The sequence below is a fragment of the Lepidochelys kempii genome, chromosome 1 (assembly GCF_965140265.1).
Source record: "Lepidochelys kempii isolate rLepKem1 chromosome 1, rLepKem1.hap2, whole genome shotgun sequence".
Classification (NCBI taxonomy): domain Eukaryota; kingdom Metazoa; phylum Chordata; order Testudines; family Cheloniidae; genus Lepidochelys; species Lepidochelys kempii.
In genome coordinates, this window is record NC_133256.1 from 27,894,313 (window position 1) to 27,919,063 (window position 24,751).

The 24,751-nt window shown below is 46.7% G+C and overlaps 2 protein-coding genes across 3 annotated transcripts in view; both read right to left on the minus strand.

The window, feature by feature from the left end:
* The window catches only part of MAML2 (mastermind like transcriptional coactivator 2), a 301,446-nt gene that overhangs the window by 10,910 nt on the left and 265,785 nt on the right, over nt 1-24,751 (minus strand). For both annotated transcript variants that reach the window (XM_073337823.1, XM_073337815.1), the window contains exon 4: nt 8,873-9,079. In XM_073337823.1, the coding sequence (XP_073193924.1) occupies nt 8,873-9,079 (207 nt within the window). The remainder of the gene's footprint in view (nt 1-8,872; nt 9,080-24,751) is intronic.
* LOC140901075 (uncharacterized) lies at nt 19,399-21,169 on the minus strand. Its single transcript, XM_073319282.1, has 2 exons — nt 20,506-21,169; nt 19,399-19,918 (listed from the first exon to the last, which is right to left on the minus strand). The coding sequence occupies exons 1-2, from the start codon at nt 21,086-21,088 to the stop codon at nt 19,767-19,769; spliced, it is 735 nt and encodes a 244-aa protein (XP_073175383.1). The 5' UTR covers nt 21,089-21,169; the 3' UTR covers nt 19,399-19,766.

The following is a 24,751-nucleotide window of genomic DNA, read 5'->3' on the forward strand; positions in this document are numbered from 1 at the left end:
TTTCGTCTTATGCTTAGATTGTAAGTTATTTGGGGCAGGCACTGTCTTTTCACTCTGTGTGTGTGTGTACAGTGCCAAAAAGAAGGGGGCCCAATCCTTGACTAGACCCTTTCGGCACTGCTGCTATACAAATAACTAGTAACTTACTGTATGTAACAAATTACACGAACCCGCTCCATAAAAAGTCCCTTACTCTGCCCAGGTGTTTTGTGGATTGTTGTATAGCTAAAGGGAGAAAACAGCATTACAGATCCTTGCTGCTTGAATGATGTCAAATGCAGCTGACAAAACTGCATGTTACCAGTTATTTAACGTGGTGATCACTATTATTTGAAGAAAATTTGTCTCAAAGAACAAGTTCTGTATAATGTCAGATTAGAAGCTGTTTGGAGGAGGGACTATGAGTTGGCGCTGGGTCTAATGCCATCAAGCCGTGATCCAAACTGGGGCCATTGGGCGCCGCCACCATACGAATAAATAACCAAAATAATACTAGCCTCTTCTCGAAGAAGAAAAAGCAAGAAACTGAAAAACGGAAATTTGGGAACTAAAGTTTGAACCTGTTACCATCAGCCTTCCTACCCCTTCCCTTCTTCCCAATGTCAATCCCTTTCATCCCCCTCCTTCCTCTCCATTGCATCATTCTGCATAGACTGCACCCCTGATGATATCCCCGCCGTGTTCTACCTTATGGCTGCCAGCCCTTGTACCGAGCCTGTCGGTCTAACCCTCCTAAGAGGTGAGCCCATGCCTCTAAGAGATGATGAAGAGGTGCTGGTAGCAGGAAGTGCATGCTCCTGTAGGAAGGTGGTCTTGGGAGCTGAAGAAGCCGAACCCTGTGGTGGGGAGAGGATTCTGCGCTGCGGCCCTGATTTCAACAGCCATGTCTGCGACAGAGGGAGAAGAGCGGGGCACTGTGACAGGGTGGAACATCCAGCACATGGTTAAGGGCTGTCTGTCTGTCAAGTTTCCTCCCCCACTCTGAACTCTAGGGTACAGATGTGGGGACCTGCATGAAAAACCTCCTAAGCTTATCTGTACCAGCTTAGGTCAAAACTTCCCCAAGGTACAAAATATTCCACCCGTTGTCCTTGGATTGGCCGCTACCACCACCAAACTAATACTGGTTACTGGGGAAGAGCTGTTTGGACGCGTCTTTCCCCCCAAAATACTTCCCAAAACCTTGCACCCCACGTCCTGGACAAGGTTTGGTAAAAAGCCTCACCAATTTGCCTAGGTGACTACAGACCCAGACCCTTGGATCTTAAGAACAATGAACAATCCTCCCAACACTTGCACCCCCCCTTTCCTGGGAAATGTTGGATAAAAAGCCTCACCAATTTGCATAGGTGACCACCGACCCAAACCCTTGGATCTGAGAACAATGAAAAAGCATTCAGTTTTCTTACAAGAAGACTTTTAATAAAAATAGAAGTAAATAGAAATAAAGAAATCCCCCCTGTAAAATCAGGATGGTAGATATCTTACAGGGTAATTAGATTCAAAAACATAGAGAACCCCTCTAGGCAAAACCTTAAGTTACAAAAAAGATACAAGACAGAAATAGTTATTCTATTCAGCACAATTCTTTTCTCAGCCATTTAAAGAAATCATAATCTAACACATACCTAGCTAGATTACTTACTAAAAGTTCTAAGACTCCATTCCTGGTCTATCCCTGGCAGAAAACCAGCATATAGACAGACACACAGACCCTTTGTTTCTCTCCCTCCTCCCAGCTTTTGAAAGTATCTTGTCTCCTCATTGGTCATTTTGGTCAGGTGCCAGCGAGGTTACCTTTAGCTTCTTAACCCTTTACAGGTGAGAGGAGCTTTCCCCTGGCCAGGAGGGATTTCAAAGGGGTTTACCCTTCCCTTTATGTTTATGACACTGTCACATAATTCAGCTGCACTGTAAAGAGAGGGATGTATCCTCTTCCAGGGAGACAGAGATGCAGCCTGTTTGCTCCAAGGGAATAGCTTCTGTTTGTTTTTTAACCTGAGGCAAAGGCCTGAAAAGAGACTTGGCCACAGCACTGAATTCTCCCTGGCTGCTGAGGGAGCCCACCACCTTGCAGGCAAGAAGTTCAAGGTGCTAGATTCATAATCTGTCCATGTCAACAGCACAAACCACATCATCCTCATTAAGGGCTTGAGCCGACACATATTGAACACACTGGCAAAACTCCATTGATTTTTATGGTACAAGACCAGCCCTAATACGCCTCCTGGCATGTGTAAGCAAGTACAGTCTTGTTTGACTTAAAAATCTATGTCTCCAGAGTGCTACTCATAAGCTCACAAGCAATGACTCCTCCCAGGAATGACCCTCAGTGTCAGCAAGTATGAGTAAGTATTTGGGCTTTCACCTTTATTTGTTTACCACATATTTATATAATAATAAACTACTAAATCAGCAGCATTGATTTACACCCAGTCGCTCCTGGAATTGTGCTTCCTGTCCCTTAATCTCCTGAATCTCACTCCTGCTCCTCAGCGTGCTAAGCAGTGCACTTGTGTTTCATGCTTGGGAATAGGGTGGGCCTTGGTCTGAGGCGGGCAGAGCCGGAGCAGCCTCCACCAAAAAAATGCTGGGAAAATAATCTCAAAACCTCGGCCCCTTGGCTTACTGCTTACTGTTTGTGAGAAGCAGGAAGCATATCCCCCCTCTTTGCCCCCCCAGCAAATACACGCCAAAACCCAGAAGCCCAAGTTGTGACGCTCTCCATGAGTTGTCAAACCTTCAGACAGAAGGAATCTGCTCACATCTAACAACCCAGCACGCACACCAGTGAGCAGGGGACGTGTCCTCTGAAGGTTCACAGAGGCAGCATGTGGGTGGTCTGTGAAGATTCCCACCATCTGCTTGCTAGCAAGGGGAGCTGAACATCCTCTGTATCCAAACAGCTCTGAGACTCTACAACCTGCTCTCTCTGTCAGCCTGCCAGCAAAGTCTGTCCAACCTCTCTCCTTTATCTGAAACATAAGCTATATTTGGGGTGAGGAAAAGAAGAGATTTTCTGATCAGAGCTGAGGAAGGTGGCAAGTAGTAATCTGCAAACCTCAAAGGGCACAAATTTCAGAATCACAGTTAGAATAGGGCCTTGTCTCCGCTACACAGTTTTGTTGACAAAAGCTGACTTTTGTCGATGAACCAGTAGAGGTGTACACACTGAAATGCTCCTCCCACTGATGTAACTCCCCTGCTATGCTGACAAAATTAAACCACCTCAACGAGCGGCATAGAGCTTTTTGTGACATAGTTAGAGCAACGTAGACACTGCTCTGGCTTATGTTGCCCTAATTGGTCTCCAGGAGGTGTCCCACAATGCCCATCCTGACCGCTCTGGTCAGCAGTTTGAACTCTGTTTCCATGCAGGTACACAGGCATGCATCCCTCCCCTGTTTAAAGGCCCGGGAACTTTTAAAATTCCTCTTCCTGTTTGCTCAGCTTGGACTGTTCACACAGCATCTCCCCAGCTGACCATGCCGGCTTTCCGCACTCCTGCCTGGAATACACTGGAGCTGTTGGATCTGCTGGGTCTGTGGGGAGAGGAGGCTGTGCAGTGGCAGCTTTGCTCCTGCCATAGGAACTTTGATATCTGGGGCAGATTGCTCGTGGCATGCAGGAGAAGAGACACGCAGCAGTGCTGTGCTAAGATCAAGGAGCTGAGGCAGGCGGGCCAGAAGGCAAGGAAGGCCAACCATTGCTTTGGTGCAGCGCCAAAAACGTGCTGCTTCTACGAGGAGCTGCTCACCATCCTCAGCAGCGACCCCACCTCCACTGTCAAGAGCCCTGTGGATACTTCAGGGGGACAGGAGGCAGCAGGCAGCAGAGTCAGCCCTGAGGACGACCCAGTAGATGAGGAAGTGGAGTTGGAGGAGGATATGGGACATGCGACAGGGTCGTCTGGTGGCATGGCGAGCCAGGACCTGTTTTTGACTCCGGAGGGGTCTAGCCAGTCCCAGCACTCCGGCTGTGGAGTGCATGAAGCAAGAGAGGCAAGCTCTGGTAAGCAGGCGTTTTGCTTTGATATTGCAAGGTGATAGGAGATTGAGGTCTCATTTATTTTGTTATATGGTAGATGAGGGAGACGAGATAAAAATTAACAAAAGAGCCTATACAGCTACATGGTGTGGGCCTGGCGGAAAAGTTTGTTAATGTACACCGGGATGTCCCGGGAATCCTCCATAGAGATCTCTAGGAAACATTCGTGTAGGTACTCTGCAATCCTCTGCTGAAGGTTCCTTGGTAGATCTGCCTTGTTTCTCCCCCCGCTGTAGGAAACTTTTGCCGTGCCAACCGGCAATTATTTCTGCAGGGACCAAAGTGGCACACACATGAGCAGCATACGGACCCCGTCTGAAGCCACACGTATGCAGAAGATGCACCCTTGCATCCTGGGTTACCCTCAGGAGTGAGATATTGGGTTTGATTACCCCAGCCTATGGAAAAGGGTGCCAATATTTTCCTAATACGAATTTCTCCCTACTGTTACTCACACCTTCTTGTCAACTGTCTGTAATGGGCCACTCTCTTACCACTTCAAAAATTATTTTTCCTCCATTGGTATCCTGCTGTTAATTGATTTATCTCATTAGACTGACCTCACACTTCGTTAAGCAACCCCCATCCTTTCATGTATTTATACCTGCTCCTGTATTTTCACTCCATGCATCTGATGAAGTGGGTTCTAACCCACGAAAGCTTATGCCTAAATAAATTTGTTAGTCTCTAAGGTGCCACAAGGACTCCTTGTTATTTTTGCTGATACAGACTAACACAGCTACCATTCTAAAAAATATTCACAATAGTCTCCCTAGGCCCTCTTCACAAACCACCCAGACCAATTGTCCCCTCTTGCCCATTCCCCCTTCCCAATCACCCACCTCTGAACTCACCATATTTGGGACTTGCGCCAACCTGTGTGCTAGCCAAGAGACAGTGAGGAAGAGGTGTATATAACTTTTATGATTCACGGCTGTGCACTCACAATACTGTCTCTGTTCACTGTTTCTTTTGCTTCTGCAGATAAGCCCTTGACGGCCAACTCATACACACCAGCAGAGCACCTCCATCAGGCAAGGAGGTGAACCAGGAGGAGTAAGGAGGATAAGGAGGACATTGGTGAGGCCTCATCTGGAGTACTGTGTCCAGTTTTGGGCCCCACACTTCAAGAAGGATGTGGATAAATTGGAGAGAGTCCAGCGAAGGGCAACAAAAATGATTAGGGGACTGGAACACATGAGTTATGAGGAGAGGCTGAGGGAGCTGGGATTGTTTAGCCTGCAGAAGAGAAGAATGAGGGGGGATTTGATAGCTGCTTTCAACTACCTGAAAGGGGGTTCCAAAGAGGATGGCTCTAGACTGTTCTCAATGGTAGCAGATGACAGAACGAGGAGTAATGGTCTCAAGTTGCAGTGGGGGAGGTTTAGATTGGATATTAGGAAAAACTTTTTCACTAAGAGGGTGGTGAAACACTGGAATGCGTTACCTAGGGAGGTGGTAGAATCTCCTTCCTTAGAGGTTTTTAAGGTCAGGCTTGACAAAGCCCTGGCTGGGATGATTTAACTGGGAATTGGTCCTGCTTTGAGCAGGGGGTTGGACTAGATGACCTTCTGGGGTCCCTTCCAACCCTGATATTCTATGATTCTATGATTCTATGTTTTGCGAAGTGCTGCAGTCTAGAGATACAGCAGATAGCGAAACAAGAGCATGGATGGAGACAATTAATGAAAACTCAGACTGGATAGCCTGGAGAGGAGGCAGGGGCAGGAGTGGATGACAGATGGACAGGGGTGGATGATAAAGCTACTGGAGGGCCAGACAGAAATGCTCAAGTCCCTCATAGCGCGACAGTCTGAGCACCTCTGTGCAGGACTCATGGTAGTTGCTGCTAAAATTAAAGCACAGTTGCTACAGGCAGGAACATTTGCTCAGGAACAATTCAAGCTCAGGAAGCAAGCATTACAGGGGTCACTCAAGGTGGCAAGTAAACATTGCCTGGCCAAATGCATCACATAAAGACACATTACTGGGGCTCACTGTTAAAATGCTCCTTCAAAGCCTCCCTGATTCAAAAATCATCCTGCTGAGCCTCTCTAATTGTATCTAAGGTATCTGGCTGCTCAAAATCAGCAGCCAGCCGATCCACCTCACTCCTGAGGAAACTTTTCCCCCTTCACTTTGCAAATGTTATGCAGAGCACAGCAGGCTGCTACGACCATCGGAATATTGTCCTCAATGAGGTCTAGCCTGCCAAAAAAGCAGCGCCAGTGACCTTTTAATCTGCCAAAGGCACATTCAACAATCACATTCAGCTGAGCCTGTTGTTGAAGTGCTCATTGCTGCTGTCTAGCCTGCCGGTGTAAGGCTTCATGAGCCATGGGAGCAAGGGGTACGTGTGGTCTCCCAGGATCACTATGGGCATTTGAACATCCCCTATTGGAATCTTCTAGTCTGGAAAGAAAGCCCCAGTATGCAGCTTTCTGTGCACTCCAGGGTTTGTAAAGATGCATGCATCATGAACCTTCCTTGATCACCCCGCATTGATGTGAGTGAAACAGAATGATCCACCAGTGCCTTCAAGACCATGGAGAAATAGCCCTTTCCGTTGATGTGTTCGGTCACCACTTACTTTTCCACTGTGAGGGCAGCTGTCATTCTGGTGTCCTTGCACACAGTTCCAGGAATGTGGCTTTGCATATCCAAAAGTTCTGCAGCCACTGCTTGTCATCCCAGACATGCATCACAATGCGATCCCACCACTGAGTGCTAGTTTCCCAAGCCCAGTACCAACGGTCCACCGTATGCAGCTGCTCCAAGCATGCCAGCAGCAATCTTGAATTGTTACTTTCCATTGCACACAGATTCACTTTCTATTTCGCAGCTCATGAAATACTGTAGGCCCAGCTGCATTGTGTTCACGACACTCATCACTAGACTGGTCAGCAGTTCAGGATCCATGTTTTCAGGCAGAGATGGCAGGAGCAGAGTTTACAAGGGCTGTTCAAAAATGGAGCAAAACAAAGTCGGAAGCCCTTGGAATGATGGGACGGACAGTACTGTATCATGGGACAGTGAGCATACCCCCATGATGCATTGCGATCTGCTCCCAGATCTCCAAGTGGCAGAGGGTGGCGAGTTCCATAGTGGGATAGCTACCTACCACGCAACGCTCTCTCTCTGTCGATGCCAGAGCACCAGCTGTGGACGTGCTCTGCCAACACAAGGAGTATTGTGTGGATGTGCACAACCAATGTAATTAAAGTGGCTTATGGTCATCAACGTAACTTAAGTCGACTTAACTCAGTAGACATGGCCTAAATATCCAAAAGTTTTGGGGTGGGGAAGGGGAGGGAGGTTTCTCATTTACACAAAGGCTCCTGTACACCACTCTGGCAATGTCCAGGGGCATTAAAGCAGATGTAAATTACAATTTATTTTCAAGATTCTTTACATTGCCAGAATGGTGAAAAGGGGCCTTGATGTAAATGAGAATCAGGCTCTGGATGTTTATCTGAAGGTGATCAGAAATCAGAACTATTCTGACCTCTTCTGCCTGAAATCTCACACAAACAGACCTTCTTGTGAGAAATCTGGTTCTTCTGCTTCCAGCCATGGTTATAAACACTGTGAGAACACTCTTTGTTGTGGTATTCAGGCATTTCCGTATTCCAGTTTTGGAACCTGTGATCTGATTAAGATTGATCAGGCTCATCTTAACGAACTGTCCAACCTGAACCCTTGTGAAGAACAGAAACCTTTTAATTCTCATAAAAATCTTGGTCTGCAGCAGTTCCTTTAAATTGCAACTGAGGTTGTTTTATGTGTGTGTCTATGAACTTGTGTGTGTATAACAAGTGCAAAACAAAAACAAACACAAGCTGATCCACAGAGGGATTCACTCTGCAGTTATTATTTTAATTTTCCCCTTAACTTTCGTTTACTTTCCTTTTAGCACTTCTCAAGATGCTTGTAGGGCCTGATTCTCCATGGTTCCACCCCTTATACAGTAATCGACACCAGTGCAAAGTGGATATAAGGAGCTACCAATCAAACTGGTATGATTTCACATCCACTTTACAATAGTGTTAATGGCTGCACAAGCTACAGGGTAACGAAGAATTGGGCCCCTAGGATTCAGAACTACAAATAAGGCAGCATGTGTACATCCTGTATCTCATAACATGACGATCCTGCCACACAAAGAGAAACTCTCTGCCTTCCCTCAAACCAAAGGGGAAATATGATAACTGGCTGCTAGTATCTAAAGGTGTGTCAACAATATGAAATGGGATTTATACAGCCCATGATCCAGCAAGCTACTTAAGCAAGTGCTTAACTTTAAGCACCTGACATTGACGTCAATGCTCCTGATTCCCCTTTGCACTAAGAGCACTTTACACCACTCTGCCCATGTAAAGAAGCCTTAAAGTGGGTGTAAACATAATTTATATCACTTTGAAGCCTTTCTACATAGCCAGAGTGGTCACAGTGGCTGCAGTATAAATGAGAATCAGGTCCATTGGGGCCACTCACATGCTTAAAATTAAGCATGTGGTTTGCTGGACTAGGGCCATAATCTGGAGTATTAAAATGAAACTGAGCTAAGGGAAATTTAGGCTCAATATCAGGAAAAATCTCCTAATGGTGAGAACAGTCAGACGGTGGAATAGTCTCCCAAAGGAAGTAGTGGAAGCTTCAGCACTTGAATAATTTAAAATAGGCTGAACAGAGTGATCAAGAATATTCTATAGGAAACAAGCGTGAATGTTCAGTGGACGGACAAAGTGATCTAACCGATCGTTTCCATCTATGAATCCGATGGACATTTATTAGACATAAAATAGGAATTAAAAAGAAAATTTACTGTTTCTGCCAACATCTGCTGCTGTAGAAGGAGCTGCTGCTTTTGCTCCATCATCTGCCTCTGCAACGCCTGTTTCTTTTCCATCAGTTGTTGATTCAACGTTGATTGCTGGGATGAGTTCATGTAACCACTTCCAGTGCTTGGATTTGAGCAAGTACTGGAACTTGGACTGGGGCCTGCACCTTGGCCTATCACAGAGTGTTGATCCTGAAAAAGAAGAAACATCTTATGAATGAGAAAATGAATAAAATAAAATTAAAAATCATCAAGAAAAGGCAATGACTCTTTTTACACACTTAGATTATTAAAGATCAAGTGTGGGACGCTGCTCTTTAAGCTGCAGGACAAGAGACTGACAACAAAGGCTCAGATAAAGAATCAAGCAGAGGAAGTAACTCTAACACTGTATGGAAAGCTTTGAAAACCTACCATGTGGTTTCAGTGGGAAACCTTGACATTCTAACAGGAGTTTATGGAACCTCAAAGGAAGTAACTGAGCTGTCCTAGGAATTTTACAGAGAACTCCCATAAGAACACATGGCAATTTGTATGATTACATGGCAACAAACACTGTATCTACTGACACCTAAAATTTGGTTAGGAACAACAACTATTATATTGAGACTCTCTATTAGAAGTGACAGCTATTTGTAACCTTGTTAGAAAACAAGAAAGTGGTTACTTGTCACTTCACTGTGCAATGACTGGTGCCTTTGCATTGGCTCCTTCATGTTCCCCCAGGAACAATCTCTGTGAAAGAAAAGAGTGGAAGCGTTTACAGTCTAATGAGACAAGACAGACGCAGGGTGGGGAGAGGGGTCTAATACACAAGCAGAGGGAACAATGTTATGGCAGCAAATGACATGGTAGTTCCATGATTTTTTTTTTTTGTGGGGAGGGGTAAATTAGGAGGGGATTCTCTAAATGGGACGAAAGGAGAAGGGAGGGAGGAAGAGGGGTCAGAACAGGGGCTGAGAAGGTAAGGGAGGTGTGGAGTGAATCTGAGGTGAAGAGACGATGTGTGTGGGGGGGGGGAGGGGTTTGGAGCAAATGGCCAATCAGCACAAGGCAGAACAAGTCCAATCAACACTGTTGAAGTTCTCTGAATGTTCAGTGGTCCCGGTTTTGGCTGCTTCTGGCCCAATCGGCTGGCTCCTCTCTGTAGTTTTCCACAAAAGGCCACACTGGGGTGCGGAGAGGAAGGGTAGGGCGACCATCTTTTCAAAAGGCAAAAGCAGGAGCCCTGCCCTCTCCATGACCCTGCCCTGGCCCCTCCTCTTCCCCCAAGACTCCACCCCTTGCTCCTGCTCTTTCAACTATATGTGTTCTGTTTACTTTCTTGTTACAAACTAGACTAAAAAAAAAGGTCTTGCTTACAGCAACAGTAGACAGACCTCCACCCTTCCATAAATATAGAAAAAGAGCTACCTCTGTCCCCGTATTATCACACAAAAACCTGGAGCACTCCAATGCCACATGCACAAAGTTGCGCAGCTATAGATCAGACAGGAGTTACTGGGGAGTTAGCTAAAATGATGGGGACATTATTTTCCTGACATTTAGGCTCAATTATTACAACTCATAGAAATGAAGCCATGCAATCTGAAAAACCTCCAGTTGATACAATATGCAGCAGCCTGTCTGCTCCACACCATAGGTGTCCAAGAACACATCACCCTGGTGCTCCACGGTCTGCACGGGCTCCCCCAGTGATTAGAGTCTAACTCCAGGATTCTGTCCACTGGATTCTTCTAGCTACTTGAGAGACGACCTCTCCCTCCATGACTATGATCTTCCACGACAGCTACATTCCACTGGGATAATTATACTTCACCAATGACAGAGACTCATGAATGCCAGAGTCAGAACTTTCACAGGCGCCAAAATTAGACTATAGAACTCACTCTCACAAGAGACAGGAATGGCTACCCTGAGAACTACATGCAAAGTTAATTTCTGTGACTTAGCTTTCCCTCAATAAGTTCTACACACACATACACAGACACACACACCCAACCAAAACATACATGAAAAACAAACTGTAAATTAATCCAATTACTTCTCCTACCAGCTGGGAAGGAAAAAAATACATTGCTGGCCACGGTTTGCAGTATTGTTATAGCCATGTTGATCCCAGGATATGGGAGAGTGAGGTAATACCTTTCACTGGACTAGCTTCTGGCGGGGAAAGAAGAAAGCCTTCAAGCTCCACAGAGCTCTTCTTCAGGTCCTTTGTGAATCCTGAAAGCTTGTCTCTCTCACCAACAGAAGTTGGTCCAACAACAGATCTTACCTCACTCACTTTGTCTGTCTATTGATGGTTATTATTATTTCTAATTTAAAATAATTCTGGGGCATTCAGACAGGGCCATATAAGTAAAGCATTTAACAGTCTAAATATGAAATAAAACCCACAACTTTCTGTTGGAGCCACCTGCAGCCCCCAGGGCAGCATTACAATTGCACCTCTGAAAATTTAATGGGCTTTTACACAATTCTGTCTTGCACACATTCTTTTCAATTCAAGAAATAATCCAGAATTGCTCAGCCACTGTCACATTCTTCAGCCCGTATGTTAGCTGTGAGACAGAGAGTATTCCTTTCCACAGACCAGCTTGCCAAGATGTTGTGCAAACTTTGGTACTTCTTAAAATATTTTGAAAGGAAAAATATGTTACAATAAATTGGCTTTGACATCCCTATTCAAACTACACTCTAGCTTAAACCCAACCCACATGTTACATCCATTAATAGAATTCGTCTGTTTTCTCATTGCACAGAAAATGCAGACTTCCTCAATGTATGCTTTCGAAATTCATGGTAATATATGTATATTTATCCCCCCCCCCCCATCCATGTAACTGTGTGTTTTATTTTTAGATAAGCTGGACAGTTTCACTTCTCGATACCTAATAAATGATTTTTAACAATCATATTTGGAATAGCAGTTGGCACAAAAAATAGCCATTTAGGAAAAAGACACTGCAAGAGCAGTGTAAATCATGGAATTTGAGCTGTTTTATTTTTCTTTGCTGTCCATGAAATGAGAGTGTTAGTCTATGAATCTATAATGTGTTATTTGTCCGACTTGCTGGTGTTCCAGAGGAGGCCATGTGATGTGAGCAATTGCCTAATAAATCACACTTGATGCAGAGGATTAGTTGTGCTGCAGACTGACCCTTAAAGAACTGGTCCTGTTGGGCCTGATTCTCCTCTCACTTCCACCAATATAAATCAAGAGTTTATAGAGACGCACCACTGTAAAACAGGTGCAAGTCAGATCAGATTTTGTCTAACAAGATTCGTTTTTTTAAACATACATATACAGTGAGAAATTCTGGCTTTGGTGGATTTACACTGCTGTAATTGAGAGTAGAATTTGGCCCAAAATGTTTTATATCTAATAATAAAGAATATTTTACTGGAATTGTGTTTCCTTTCTAACTAGACACCAAGTATACCAGGCAACATTAGACCATTTCATCTTCCAGCATGCAGGATGAAATTGATGTCGGATGGGATTGGGCTGCGGAAGGAACTTCCTGCGGAAATTAGGCAAACCCAAAGTCAGACAGGCTTTTAGGAAATGCTACCAAACCTTCTGTGACAGAACAGGATGTGTCATTAGCAAATGGTAAATTCAATTTTCTATTAGGACCTCCATCTTGTATAGGGTGACCAGATTTCCGAAAGTGAAAACAGGACACCGTGCGGGGCTGGCCCAAGGCCCTCCTACTCCTCCCACATGGGCTCACCTGAGCTACCTGGTGTTATTGCTCGCCTGAGCCCCCACCACACATGGGGCTGCCCCATGGCCTCTCGCTCCCATACGGGGCTGGCCCAGCCCCTTGGCATTGCCACTCACCCAAGCCCTGCCTCCTGAGGCTGGGGCTGACCACCTGAGTACCACCGCCCAGCGTCGCTGCTTGCCCTATTGTATGTTCCTCCTTGTCCCCCTAGGGAGGCGCACCCCACTTTTTTGGAAAAACTGGGCATTTGTCCCATTTGCTTTTGCCAGCTTGGCAAGAGCAAACAAGACCAAATGCCCAGTTTTGCCAAAAAAAGTCAGGATGTCCGGGACAGGGCTTAAAAAGGCTGGCCAAAATGGAACATATGGTCACCCTAATCTTGTACCGTGCTGAACACCTCTAACCTTGCACAAAGCAAGCTTATGGAACTGCATTCCATATAGCCACCTTGCTAAGGAAAGATGGTTGACACCTTATTGAAGGATCATAGAATCATAGAATCATAGAATATCAGGGTTGGAAGGGAACCCAGAAGGTCATCTAGTCCAACCACCTGCTCGAAGCAGGACCAATTCCCAGTTAAATCATAATGGAGAAGCCATCAAGGAGGCAATCTAGGGCCATCAACTTTGAGAGGATGCTTGGAAGAGTAAAGTGACTGTGGTGAAGAAATTCCTATGCTAAACCTGTGTTCCATGATTCCCTGTCACATTGTCCCCAAAGGGGTTAAACTAGAAGACCAGAGAGCCCACAGCATAGGTGGGACTTTGAGAGAGCACATGAAAAAGATGAGGGGGGCTCAGAGGTCTGAAGCACTGGTTTTGGGGTCAGGGGCAACTGGACTGCAGAGTCCCATCTCCCAAAGAAGGGCATCAGACAAGAGGTCTGAGCCTGCAAGTGTGTCCTATGGTTCCAGAGCTAGAAACAATGACTAGATTCTACCCAGACCCAGTTGCCTTTTGAAGCATGTTGGATCCAGCTCAAACTGGGTCCACTTGCAACAGATTGCTGATTACACAGAGGGGCACAGGGCCAAGTTGTAACACCTTCCTCTCCAAAGACACACTTCCATATAGCAAGAATGGCATTCACAACACAGACACCCCTCATCTCCAAACAACCTCCCCTCAAAATGAATGAACAAATAAATACAAAAAAATCTGTAACAAATCAATGGGCGAAGAATCAGAGACTATGAAGTACACGAGAGACTTTGCTATTGCTATTATGGGGAAGGGGCTCTGCTACTTTGGTGATTGGCAGCAGTATAAAACACTTAGATAGACAGACAGAGAGACTGATAGGTTAGATAATAACTCAAGAAATCCTCCAAGCAGGTAATACTCCCAGGGTTTGGTCATGAAAACCAAGGGGAATTTTAAACACATTTATGTAACCAGCAAATCAAAACATTCAGCATCAAATTTTCTTTTCTGTTCTACTGCTGCTACCTCATTTAAGTCTGGGGGTTGCCATAGTATAATTGAGGGGGAGAATTTGGCTCCAAACATACACACATAAATGTTAAAACAGACTTTCCTTTGTTTCTTATGGGTACATTAGGTGTAAAATACAACAAAAATGCCAAATGAAGATCTTAATTTAGTTCTACCCACGGCATATCCAACCTCCACTCCCAGGCTCTAAGCACCATGATTTGTTGATATCACCATACGGGTGATATCACCTATAACTCAAAGGCAGCTCCATCATTGTTATGAATATATGCTAAAAATCACCAAGTGATGCTGGCCTGAGACCACATATATTGAGAAGTAAGGAATTCTGACCAGATTTCTACAGCCAAGTTACATATCCTTGAAACAGGCGTTAATAATGGAAACACTGACACTTGGAAGAAACCAAGGGGTCAGCTTTATTCAACCCCAGATGGGTTATGCGGTCATCCTTTACTTGTGTAATTAAACTGTTTATGACAGGTTTCAGAGTAACAGCCGTGTTAGTCTGTATTCGCAAAAAGAAAAGGAGTACTTGTGGCACCTTAGAGACTAACCAATTTATTTGAGCATGAGCTTTCGTGAGCTACAGCTCACTTCATCGGATGCATACCGTGGAAACTGCAGAAGACATTATATACACACAGAGACCATGAAACAATACCTCCTCCCGCCCCACTGTCCTGCTGGTAATAGCTTATCTAAAGTGATAAGTTGGGCCATTTCCAGCACAAATCCAGGTTTTCTCACCCTCCGCCCCCCCAACACACAAACTCACTCTCCTGCTGGTAATAGCCCATCCAAAGTGACCACTCTCCTCACAATGTGTATGATAATCAAGGTGGGCCATTTCCTGCACAAATCCAGGTTCTCTCACTCCCTCACCCCCCTCCAAAAACCACACACACAAACTCACTCTCCTGCTGGTAATAGCTTATCCAAAGTGACCAGTCTCCCTACAATGTGCATGATAATCAAGGTGGGCCATTTCCAGCACAAATCCAAGTTTTCTCACCCCCCCACCCCCATACACACACAAACTCACTCTCCTGCTGGTAATAGCTTATCTAAAGTGATCATCAAGTTGGGCCATTTCCAGCACAAATCCAGGTTTTCTCACCCTCCGCCCCCCCCCCACACAAACTCACTCTCCTGCTGGTAATAGCCCATCCAAAGTGACCACTCTCTTCACAATGCGTATGATAATCAAGGTGGGCCATTTCCTGCACAAATCCAGGTTCTCTCACCCCCTCACCCCCCTCTAAAAACCACGCACACAAACTCACTCTCCTGCTGGTAATAGCTCATCCAAAATGACCACTCTCCCTACAACGTGCATGATAATCAAGGTGGGCCATTTCCAGCACAAATCCAGGCTTTCTCACCTCCCCACCCCCCCGGGACACACACACACACACACACAAACTCACTCTCCTGCTGGCAATAGCTCATCCAAACTGACCACTCTCCAAGTTTAAATCCAAGTTTAACCAGAATGTCTGGGGGGGGGGGTAGGAAAAAACAAGGGGAAATAGGCTACCTTGCATAATGACTTAGCCACTCCCAGGGTATGTCTACACTACGAAATTAGGTCGAATTTATAGAAGTCGGTTTTTTTGAAATCGGTTTTATATATTCGAGTGTGTGTGTCCCCACAGAAAATGCTCTAAGTGCATTAAGTGCATTAACTCGGCGGAGCGCTTCCACAGTACCGAGGCAAGCGTCGACTTCCGGAGCGTTGCACTGTGGGTAGCTATCCCACAGTTCCCGCAGTCTCCGCTGCCTATTGGAATTCTGGGTTGATATCCCAATGCCTGATGGGGCTAAAACATTGTCGCGGGTGGTTCTGGGTACATATCGTCAGGCCCCCGTTCCCACCCTCCCTCCCCCCGTGAAAGCAAGGGCAGACAATCATTTCGCGCCTTTTTTCCTGAGTTACCTGTGCAGACGCCATACCACGGCAAGCATGGAGCCCGCTCAGGTAACCGTCACCCTATGTCTCCTGGATGCTGGCAGACGCGGTACGGCATTGCTACACAGTAGCAGCAACCCCTTGCCTTGTGGCAGCAGACGGTACAGTACGACTGGTAGCCGTCATCGTCATGTCTGAGGTGCTCCTGGTCGCCTCTGTGAGGTCGATCAGGAGCGCCTGGGCAGACATGGGCGCAGGGACTAAATTTGGAGTGACTTGAGCAGGTCATTCTCTTTAGTCCTGCAGTCAGTCCTATTGAACCGTCTTATGGTGAGCGGGCAGGCGATACGGACTGCTAGCAGTCGTACTGTACCATCTTCTGCCGAGCAGCCATGAGATGTGGATGGCATGCAGTCCTTCTGCACCGTCTGCTGCCAGCCAAAGATGTAAAAGATAGATGGAGTGGATCAAAACAAGAAATAGACCAGATTTGCTTCCCCCCCTCCCCTGTCTAGGGGACTCATTCTTCTAGATCACACTGCAGTCACTTACAGAGAAGGTGCAGCGAGGTAAATCTAGCCATGTATCAATCAGAGGCCAGGCTAACCTCCTTGTTCCAATAACAACGATAACTTAGGTGCACCATTTCTTATTGGAACCCTCCGTGAAGTCCTGCCTGAAATACTCCTTGATGTAAAGCCACCCCCTTTGTTGATTTTAGCTCCCTGAAGCCAACCCTGTAAGCGCCCCTCCCAGCGTCAGAGCAATGGCAAACAATCGGGCATCTGAGAGTGCTGTCCAGAGCACTCACAATGGAGCACTCTGATGGGGCTAAAACATTGTCGTGGGTGGTTCTGGGTACGTGTCGTCAGGCCCCCGTTCCCTCCCTCCCTCCGTGAAAGCAAGGGCAGACAATCGTTTCGCGCCTTTTTTCATGAGTTACCTGTGCAGACACCATACCACGGCAAGCATGGAGCCAGCTCAGGTAACCGTCACCCTATGTCTCCTGGGTGCTGGCAGACGCGGTACGGCTTTGCTGCACAGTAGCAGCAACCCATTGCCTTCTGGCAGCAGACGGTGCAATACGACTGGTAGTCGTCCTCGTCGTGTCCGAGGTGCTCCTGGCCACGTCGGCTGGGAGCGCCTGGGCAGACATGGGCGCAGGGACTAAATTTGGAGTGACTTGACCAGGTCATTCTCTTTAGTCCTGCAGTCCTATTGAACCGTCTTATGGTGAGCGGGCAGGCGATACGGACTGCTAGCAGTCGTACTGTACCATCTTCTGCCAGGCAGGCAAGAGATGAGGATTGCTAGCAGTCGTATTGTACCATCTTATGCCAGGCAGGCAAGAGATGAAGATGGCTAGCAGTCGTACTGTACCATCTTCTGCCAAGCAGCCATGAGATGTGGATGGCATGCAGTCCTTCTGCACCGTCTGCTGCCAGCCAAAGATGTAAAGGATAGATGGAGTGGGTCAGAACAAGAAATAGACCAGATTTGTTTTGTACTCATTTTCCTCCTCCCCTGTCTAGATCACACTGCAGTCACTCACAGAGAAGGCGCAGCGAGGTAAATCTAGCCATGTATCAATCAGAGGCCAGGCTAACCTCCTTGTTCCAATAACAACGATAACTTTGGTGCACCATTTCTTATTGGAACCCTCCGTGCAGTCCTGCCTGAAATACTCCTTGATGTACAGGCACACCCTTTGTTGATTTTAGCTCCCTGAAGCCAACCCTGTAAGCCGTGTCGCCAGTCGCCCCTCCCTCCGTCAGAGCAACGGCAGACAATCGTTCCGCGCCTTTTTTCTGTGCGGACACCATACCAAGGCAAGCATGGAGGCCGCTGAGCTCATTTTGGCAATTAGGAGCACATCAACCACCACACGCATTATCCAGCAGTATATGCAGCACCAGAACATGGCAACGCGATACCGGGCGAGGAGGCGACGTCAGCGCGGTCACGTGAGTGATCAGGACATGGACACAGATTTCTCTGAAAGCATGGGCCCTGCCAATGCATGCATCATGGTGCTAATGGGGCAGGTTCATGCTGTGGAACGCCGATTCTGGGCTCGGGAAACAAGCACAGACTGGTGGGACCGCATAGTGTTGCAGGTCTGGGACGATTCCCAGTGGCTGCGAAACTTTCGCATGCGTAAGGGCACTTTCATGGAACTTTGTGACTTGCTTTCCCCTGCCCTGAAGCGCATGAATACCAGGATGAGAGCAGCCCTCACAGTTGAGAAGCGAGTGGCGATAGCCCTGTGGAAGCTTGCAACGCCAGACAGCTACCGGTCAGTTGGGAATCAATTTGGAGTGGGCAAATCTACTGTGGGGGCTGCTGTGATGCAAGTAGCTCACGCAATCAAAGATCTGCTGATATCAAGGGTAGTGACCCTGGGAAATGTGCAGGTCATAGTGGATGGCTTTGCTGCAATGGGATTCCCTAACTGTGGTGGGGCTATAGACGGAACCCATATCCCTATCTTGGCACCGGAGCACCAAGCCGCCGAGTACATAAACCGCAAGGGGTACTTTTCGATAGTGCTGCAAGCTCTGGTGGATCACAAGGGACGTTTCACCAACATCAACGTGGGATGGCCGGGAAAGGTGCATGACGCTCGCATCTTCAGGAACTCTGGTCTGTTTCAAAAGCTGCAGGAAGGGACTTTATTCCCAGACCAGAAAATAACTGTTGGGGATGTTGAAATGCCTATATGTATCCTTGGGGACCCAGCCTACCCCTTAATGCCATGGCTCATGAAGCCGTACACAGGCAGCCTGGACAGTAGTCAGGAGCTGTTCAACTACAGGCTGAGCAAGTGCAGAATTCTGGTAGAATGTGCATTTGGACGTTTAAAGGCGCGCTGGCGCAGTTTACTGACTCGCTTAGACCTCAGCGAAACCAATATTCCCACTGTTATTACTGCTTGCTGTGTGCTCCACAATATCTGTGAGAGTAAGGGGGAGACGTTTATGGCGGGGTGGGAGGTTGAGGCAAATCGCCTGGCTGCTGGTTACGCGCAGCCAGACACCAGAGCGGTTAGAAGAGCACAGGAGGGCGCGGTACGCATCAGAGAAGCTTTGAAAACCAGTTTCATGACTGGCCAGGCTACGGTGTGAAAGTTCTGTTTGTTTCTCCTTGATGAAACCCCCTGCCCCTTGGTTCACTCTACTTCCCTGTAAGCTAACCACCCTCCCCTCCTCCCTTTAATCACCGCTTGCAGAGGCAATAAAGTCATTGCTGCTTCACAGTCATGCATTCGTTATTCATTCATCACACAAATAGGGAGATGACTACCAAGGTATCCCAGGAGGGGTGGTGGAGGAGGGAAGGAAAATGCCACACAGCACTTTAAGCACAGCACTTTAAAAGTTTACAACTTTAAAATTTATTGAATGACAGCCTTCTTTTTTTTGGGCAATCCTCTGTGGTGGAGTGGCTGGTTGGCCGGAGGCCCCCCCACCGCGTTCTTGGGCGTCTGGGTGTGGAGGCTATGGAACTTGGGGAGGAGGGCGGTTGGTTACAGAGGGGCAGCAGTGGCAGTCTGTGCTCCAGCTGCCTTTGCTGCAGCTCAACCATACACTGGAGCATTCTGGTTTGGTCCTGCAGCAGCCTCAGCATTGAATCCTGCCTCCTCTCATCACGCTGCCGCCACATTTGAGCTTCAGCCCTGTCTTCAGCCCGCCACTTACTCTCTTCAGCCCGCCACTTACTCTCTTCAGCCCTCCACCTCTCCTCCCGGTCATTTTGTGCTTTCCTGCACTCTGACATTATTTGCCTCCACGCATTCGTCTGTGCTCTGTCAGTGTGGGAGGACAGCATGAGTTCGGAGAACATTTCATCGCGAGTGCGTTTTTTTTCTTTCTAAGCTTCCCTAGCCTCTGGGAAGGAGAAGATCCTGTGATCATTGAAACACATGCAGCTGGTGGAGAAAAAAAAAGGGACAGCGGTATTTAAAAAGACACATTTTATTAAACAGTCGCTACACTCTTTCAGGGTAAACCTTGCTGTTAACATTACATACATAGCACATGTGCTTTCGTTACAAGGTCGCATTTTGCCTCCTCCCACCGCGTGACTACCCCCTCAACCTTCCCCCCTCCCTGTGGCTAACAGCGGGGAACATTTCTGTTCAGCCACAGGCAAACAGCCCAGCAGGAACGGGCACCTCTGAGTGTCCCTGAAGAAAAGCACTCTATTTCAACCAGGTGACCATGAATTATATCTCACTCTCCTGAGGATAACACAGAGAGATAAAGAACGGATTTTGGTTGAATGCCAGCAAACATACACTGCAATGCTTTGTTCTACAGTGATTCCCGAGTACGTGTTACTGGCCTGGAGTGGTAAAGTGTCCTACCATGAAGGACGAAATAAGGCTGCCCTGCCCAGAAACCTTTTGCAAAGGCTTTAGGACTACATCTAGGAGAACCGCAAATGCCAGGGCAAAGTAATCCTTTCACATGCTTGCTTTTAAACCATGTATAGCATTTTAAAAGGTACACTCACCAGAGGTCCCTTCTCCGCCTGCTGGGTCCAGGAGGCAGCCTTGGGTGGGTTCGGGGGGTACTGGCTCCAGGTCTAGGGTGAGAAACAGTTCCTGGCTGTCGGGAAAACCGGTTTCTCCGCTTGCTTGCTGTGAGCTATCTACAACCTCCTCCTCCTCCTCATCTTCTTCGTCCCCAAAACCTGCTTCCATATTGCCTCCATCTCCATTGAAGGAGTCAAACAACACGGCTGGGGTAGTGGTGGCTGAACCCCCTAAAATGGCATGCAGCTCATCACAGAAGCGGCATGTTTGGGGCTCTGACCCAGAGCGGCTGTTCGCCTCTCTGGTTTTCTGGTAGGCTTGCCTCAGCTCCTTCAGTTTCACGCGGCACTGCTTCGGGTCCCTGTTATGGCCTCTGTCCTTCATGCCCTGGGAGATTTTCACAAAGGTTTTGGCATTTCGAAAACTGGAACGGAGTTCTGATAGCACGGATTCCTCTCCCCAAACAGCGATCAGATCCCGTACCTCCCGTTCGGTCCATGCTGGAGCTCTTTTGCGATTCTGGGACTCCATCATGGTCACCTGTGCTGATGAGCTCTGCATGGTCACCTGCAGCTTGCCACGCTGGCCAAACAGGAAATGAGATTCAAAAGTTTGCGGTTCTTTTCCTGTCTACCTGGCCAGTGCATCTGAGTTGAGAGTGCTGTCCAGAGCGGTCAGAATGGAGCACTCTGGGATAGCTCCCGGAGGCCAATACCATCGAATTGTGTCCACAGTACCCCAAATTCGAGCCGGGAACGTCGATTTAAGCGCTAATCCACTTGTCAGGGGTGGAGTAAGGAAATCGATTTTAAGAGCCCTTTAAGTCGAAATAAAGGGCTTCACTGTGTGGACGGGTGCAGGTTTAAATCGATTTAACGTTGCTAAATTCGACCTAAAGTCCTAGTGTAGACCAGGGCCCCGTCTCTATTTAAGCCTAAATTAATAGTATCCAATTTGCAAATGAATTCCAATTCAGCAGTCTCTCGCTGGAGTCTGGATTTGAAGTTTTTTTGTTGTAAGATAGCGACCTTCATGTCTGTGATTGCGTGCCCAGAGAGATTGAAGTGTTCTCCAAACTGTTTATGTCCTCCTCTCCATATGTTCTATATGTGGCTATATTCATAATTGTACTGCTTAGGTATCTGGAGCCCTGAGTATCACAAGAATTCTCCCTTTGGTTTATATTGGTAAAAGGTGCCTACAATCTGACATAACTTGGGCTTCTGTTCACCATGCAATACAATATTGAAATATTCTATACAAAATATTCTATTCTCTTCTGTTTAAGCTTTTATACTGTGCTCACCACTGCAGTAACTGAGCACTTCCACCACAAGGACCCAAAACATTTTACATGCCACTCTCCAGCTTTTCATCTTGCTGCTCCCTTCATCATTCTTTCACATTAATCTTGGCTCCATGCCTTGTATCATCCTGGTTCCTGTGTTTGGAACAGTCTCCCACTTGCATTCCATCAAGATCCCTCCCTCTCCTTCTTCAAATCACCTTCTTGGAAACCACATCTTCCTGGAATTCTTCTTTGCCCTCTTCTCTGGTGATGTGGTTCTCACTGTCCTGATCCAGAATGGGTGCTCTGGCCTGGTCTATACTTAAAATGTAGGTTGACACAGCTACATTGGACAGGGGTATGAAAAATCCACACTCCTGACTGATGTCACTATGGCGACCTAATCCCCCAGTGCAGACGCAGCTATATCTACAGACGAATGCTTCCATTGACCTAGCTACTGTCGTTCAGAGGAGTGTGGTGGTCCTACACCGATGGGAAAAACGTCTTGCATTGGTGTAGGCTGTGTCTACACTACGTGGTTGTGCCACCATAGCCACACTACTGCAGCTATGCCTGTAATGTGGACATACCTTCCAAGTCTTGTCTTGCAACCACACTTGGGACTTCCAGAGCCACTTTGCTTGTCTGAAGCACAATGCATCAGAGCACTTGATGGGGGTAGTGCACCTCTGTATTGCCACCTACTACTGGGCTGGGCTTAATGCCACTCTTGAGATTCAAATAAATTTATAGGACATGACAGGACATTCCCCTACGTTATAGAAATCTCAGCCTAGCACGTTCATCCAGTAGCAGCAGCTTTAAATGTGCCTTGTATGCATGACACAGATCTATAAGAAATGATAATTATTTACCTGTAAAAACACGTTAAGGGCTTGAGTCTTATTTACACTAAGGCCCCTTCCCAAAGCTCTAGCAGTGCAAAGTAGCCTTTATTGTGTCTGTAAATCATAGAATCATAGGACTGATGTAATCAACTTGATATGGCTAGGCAGAGTTGGCCAATGGGAAAAATGCAGCTCATGGAGTTTGCAAAGTAGCCTGTAGCCCTCTACAGGCCAGGTATAAATTTGTGTAACTCCACTGAGATAAAAGACTGACATAGGCTTCTGTGCAACTTTGGGCAAGTCACTTAGGCCAGCCTTTTCAAACTCAGGTACCTAATGTTAGGTACCTTAATAAGTGCCCTGATTTTCAGTGGTGTTGAGCACCTGCATTTTCCATTGGAGGTAAAGTAGCATATATGGTCAGGTACTAAATATTATTGTTACTCATTTCTATTTTTTCCCTTATAGATCCTTCCCCAGAGACCCTGTAGTGACTGGAGCCATCACTGAAGATTAAAAACAGCTGACCATGACTCCCGCAGAATCAAACACTACTCTTGGCTGGGCCTGTGGCAATTCTTTGACAGCAACACCGGAGACTGCAGCCCCTCGGCATCTCGCTTCCACGCCCCTCTAAGTGAGTCCTGTGTTGAGCTTGTGAGGTGAGATGAAAAGCTGTGTAGTAATGGAAAACATTATTTTTATAGGCTGTGTCACAAAGGGAAGCAGGGAATGTTCCTGATCCATGCTTCAATATTACAGCAATAATGGTTATAGAAACATGATGATAGACAGACAGACACCACAAAGCAAAGAGCAAAAGTTGACATTCTGAGCCTCCCCCGCCACACTTCTCTCCCTGTCAGCAGCTTGTCCAGACCCCCTGAAATACCTTTGGAAGTTTTCATTTCTGAATACATAATTCAAAGGCATTTTATGGAAATTTGGTTGGAAAAATGGACACAAAACTTTAGCTTCCCCCCACCCCCAAAAGGGCGCTGGAGTTGGTGAATATTATTTTCGGTGGGAGAGAATGAAAATAATGTTTGCTAAACCGCAGCTCCCTCAGAGACTTTGCCTCCTAACTAAGGAGAGTTGGCATTTGTGACACGATGGGGTTCTAGTTCTTGAAGATTTTCTGTCAAAAGGAGCAGACATTTTTTTCTGCCTTTCTGTGACACCACAGAGTGGCTCATTTTGTTTTCACAGTGTCAGGCTTGGAGAAACAGCTCCAACTTTCCTTCTCCCCTTACATTAGTGGTGGCTTAATGAAACAAATACAGTAAAGTAAAGCTCTTCAGATTTATTCACTACATTCTGCCCAAGGTCTGACGTTCGGCTGATGAAAACCTCTAGCTCCAGCTCTCTCCAGGGGAAAAGATGTGTAACTTTTTGTTTGCCTGGCAACTAATTCTGTACATTTTGTTCGCTTTTCTGAAGCAGTGGGTCTCAGTTGTCTCAGCCACCATAGCAGGCTATTCCTGGTGCAGATCAAGGCTTCTACCCAGATTTATTTCCCCCTTACTAAGCAGTCAGACTTGCTTGCAAAATATTCCAGGCTACTGTATAACCCCGGAGGCTGTACCCTACAAGCCCTACACTCACTAACTTGAACAACCCAAATGTTGGCCTCTCGCTCACCTATAAGATGGCACTTTCAACAACACAATGCTTGCTAGCCCCATTCTGAGCCATTGGTTTACTACTAGCCGAAAAGGAGTCTGCTGAAGCACAAAGTCCACTTTCTGCAGTCCCTGGGCTTTTCTGGGAGGTCTCGCTTCCAAGTACTGATCTAGCCTGACCCTGCTTCCGCTGCGATATACAGAGCTCAGCAGAATTTTTCTGACCATTTTTTGTGTGTGTGCCCAAAACAGAAGATTTGGGTCAACTGAAACATTTCACAAATTTGTGTCAAATTTACCTAACTGTTTTGGCAACAAACACACAAAAAAATTCATAATTTTTTTTGCATTCAGGTTGACCTGAAACCATTTATTTTCAATTTTTTGGTTCAGCCACCAAACTGAAAAATTGGTTATGAGATCATGGCATAAGCAGGAATGGCTGCAGAGACTCTGTGGGTAC

Excerpts from the sequence above, each read along its gene's own strand:
- LOC140901075 (XM_073319282.1), bottom strand. The coding sequence starts at position 21,088 with ATGCAGAGCTCATCAGCACAGGTGACCATGATGGAGTCCCAGAATCGC. Across the intron at positions 19,919-20,505 it reads AGGCGGAGAAGGGACCTCTG|CTGCATGTGTTTCAATGATC; the intron begins GTGAGTGTACCT and ends TTTCTCCACCAG.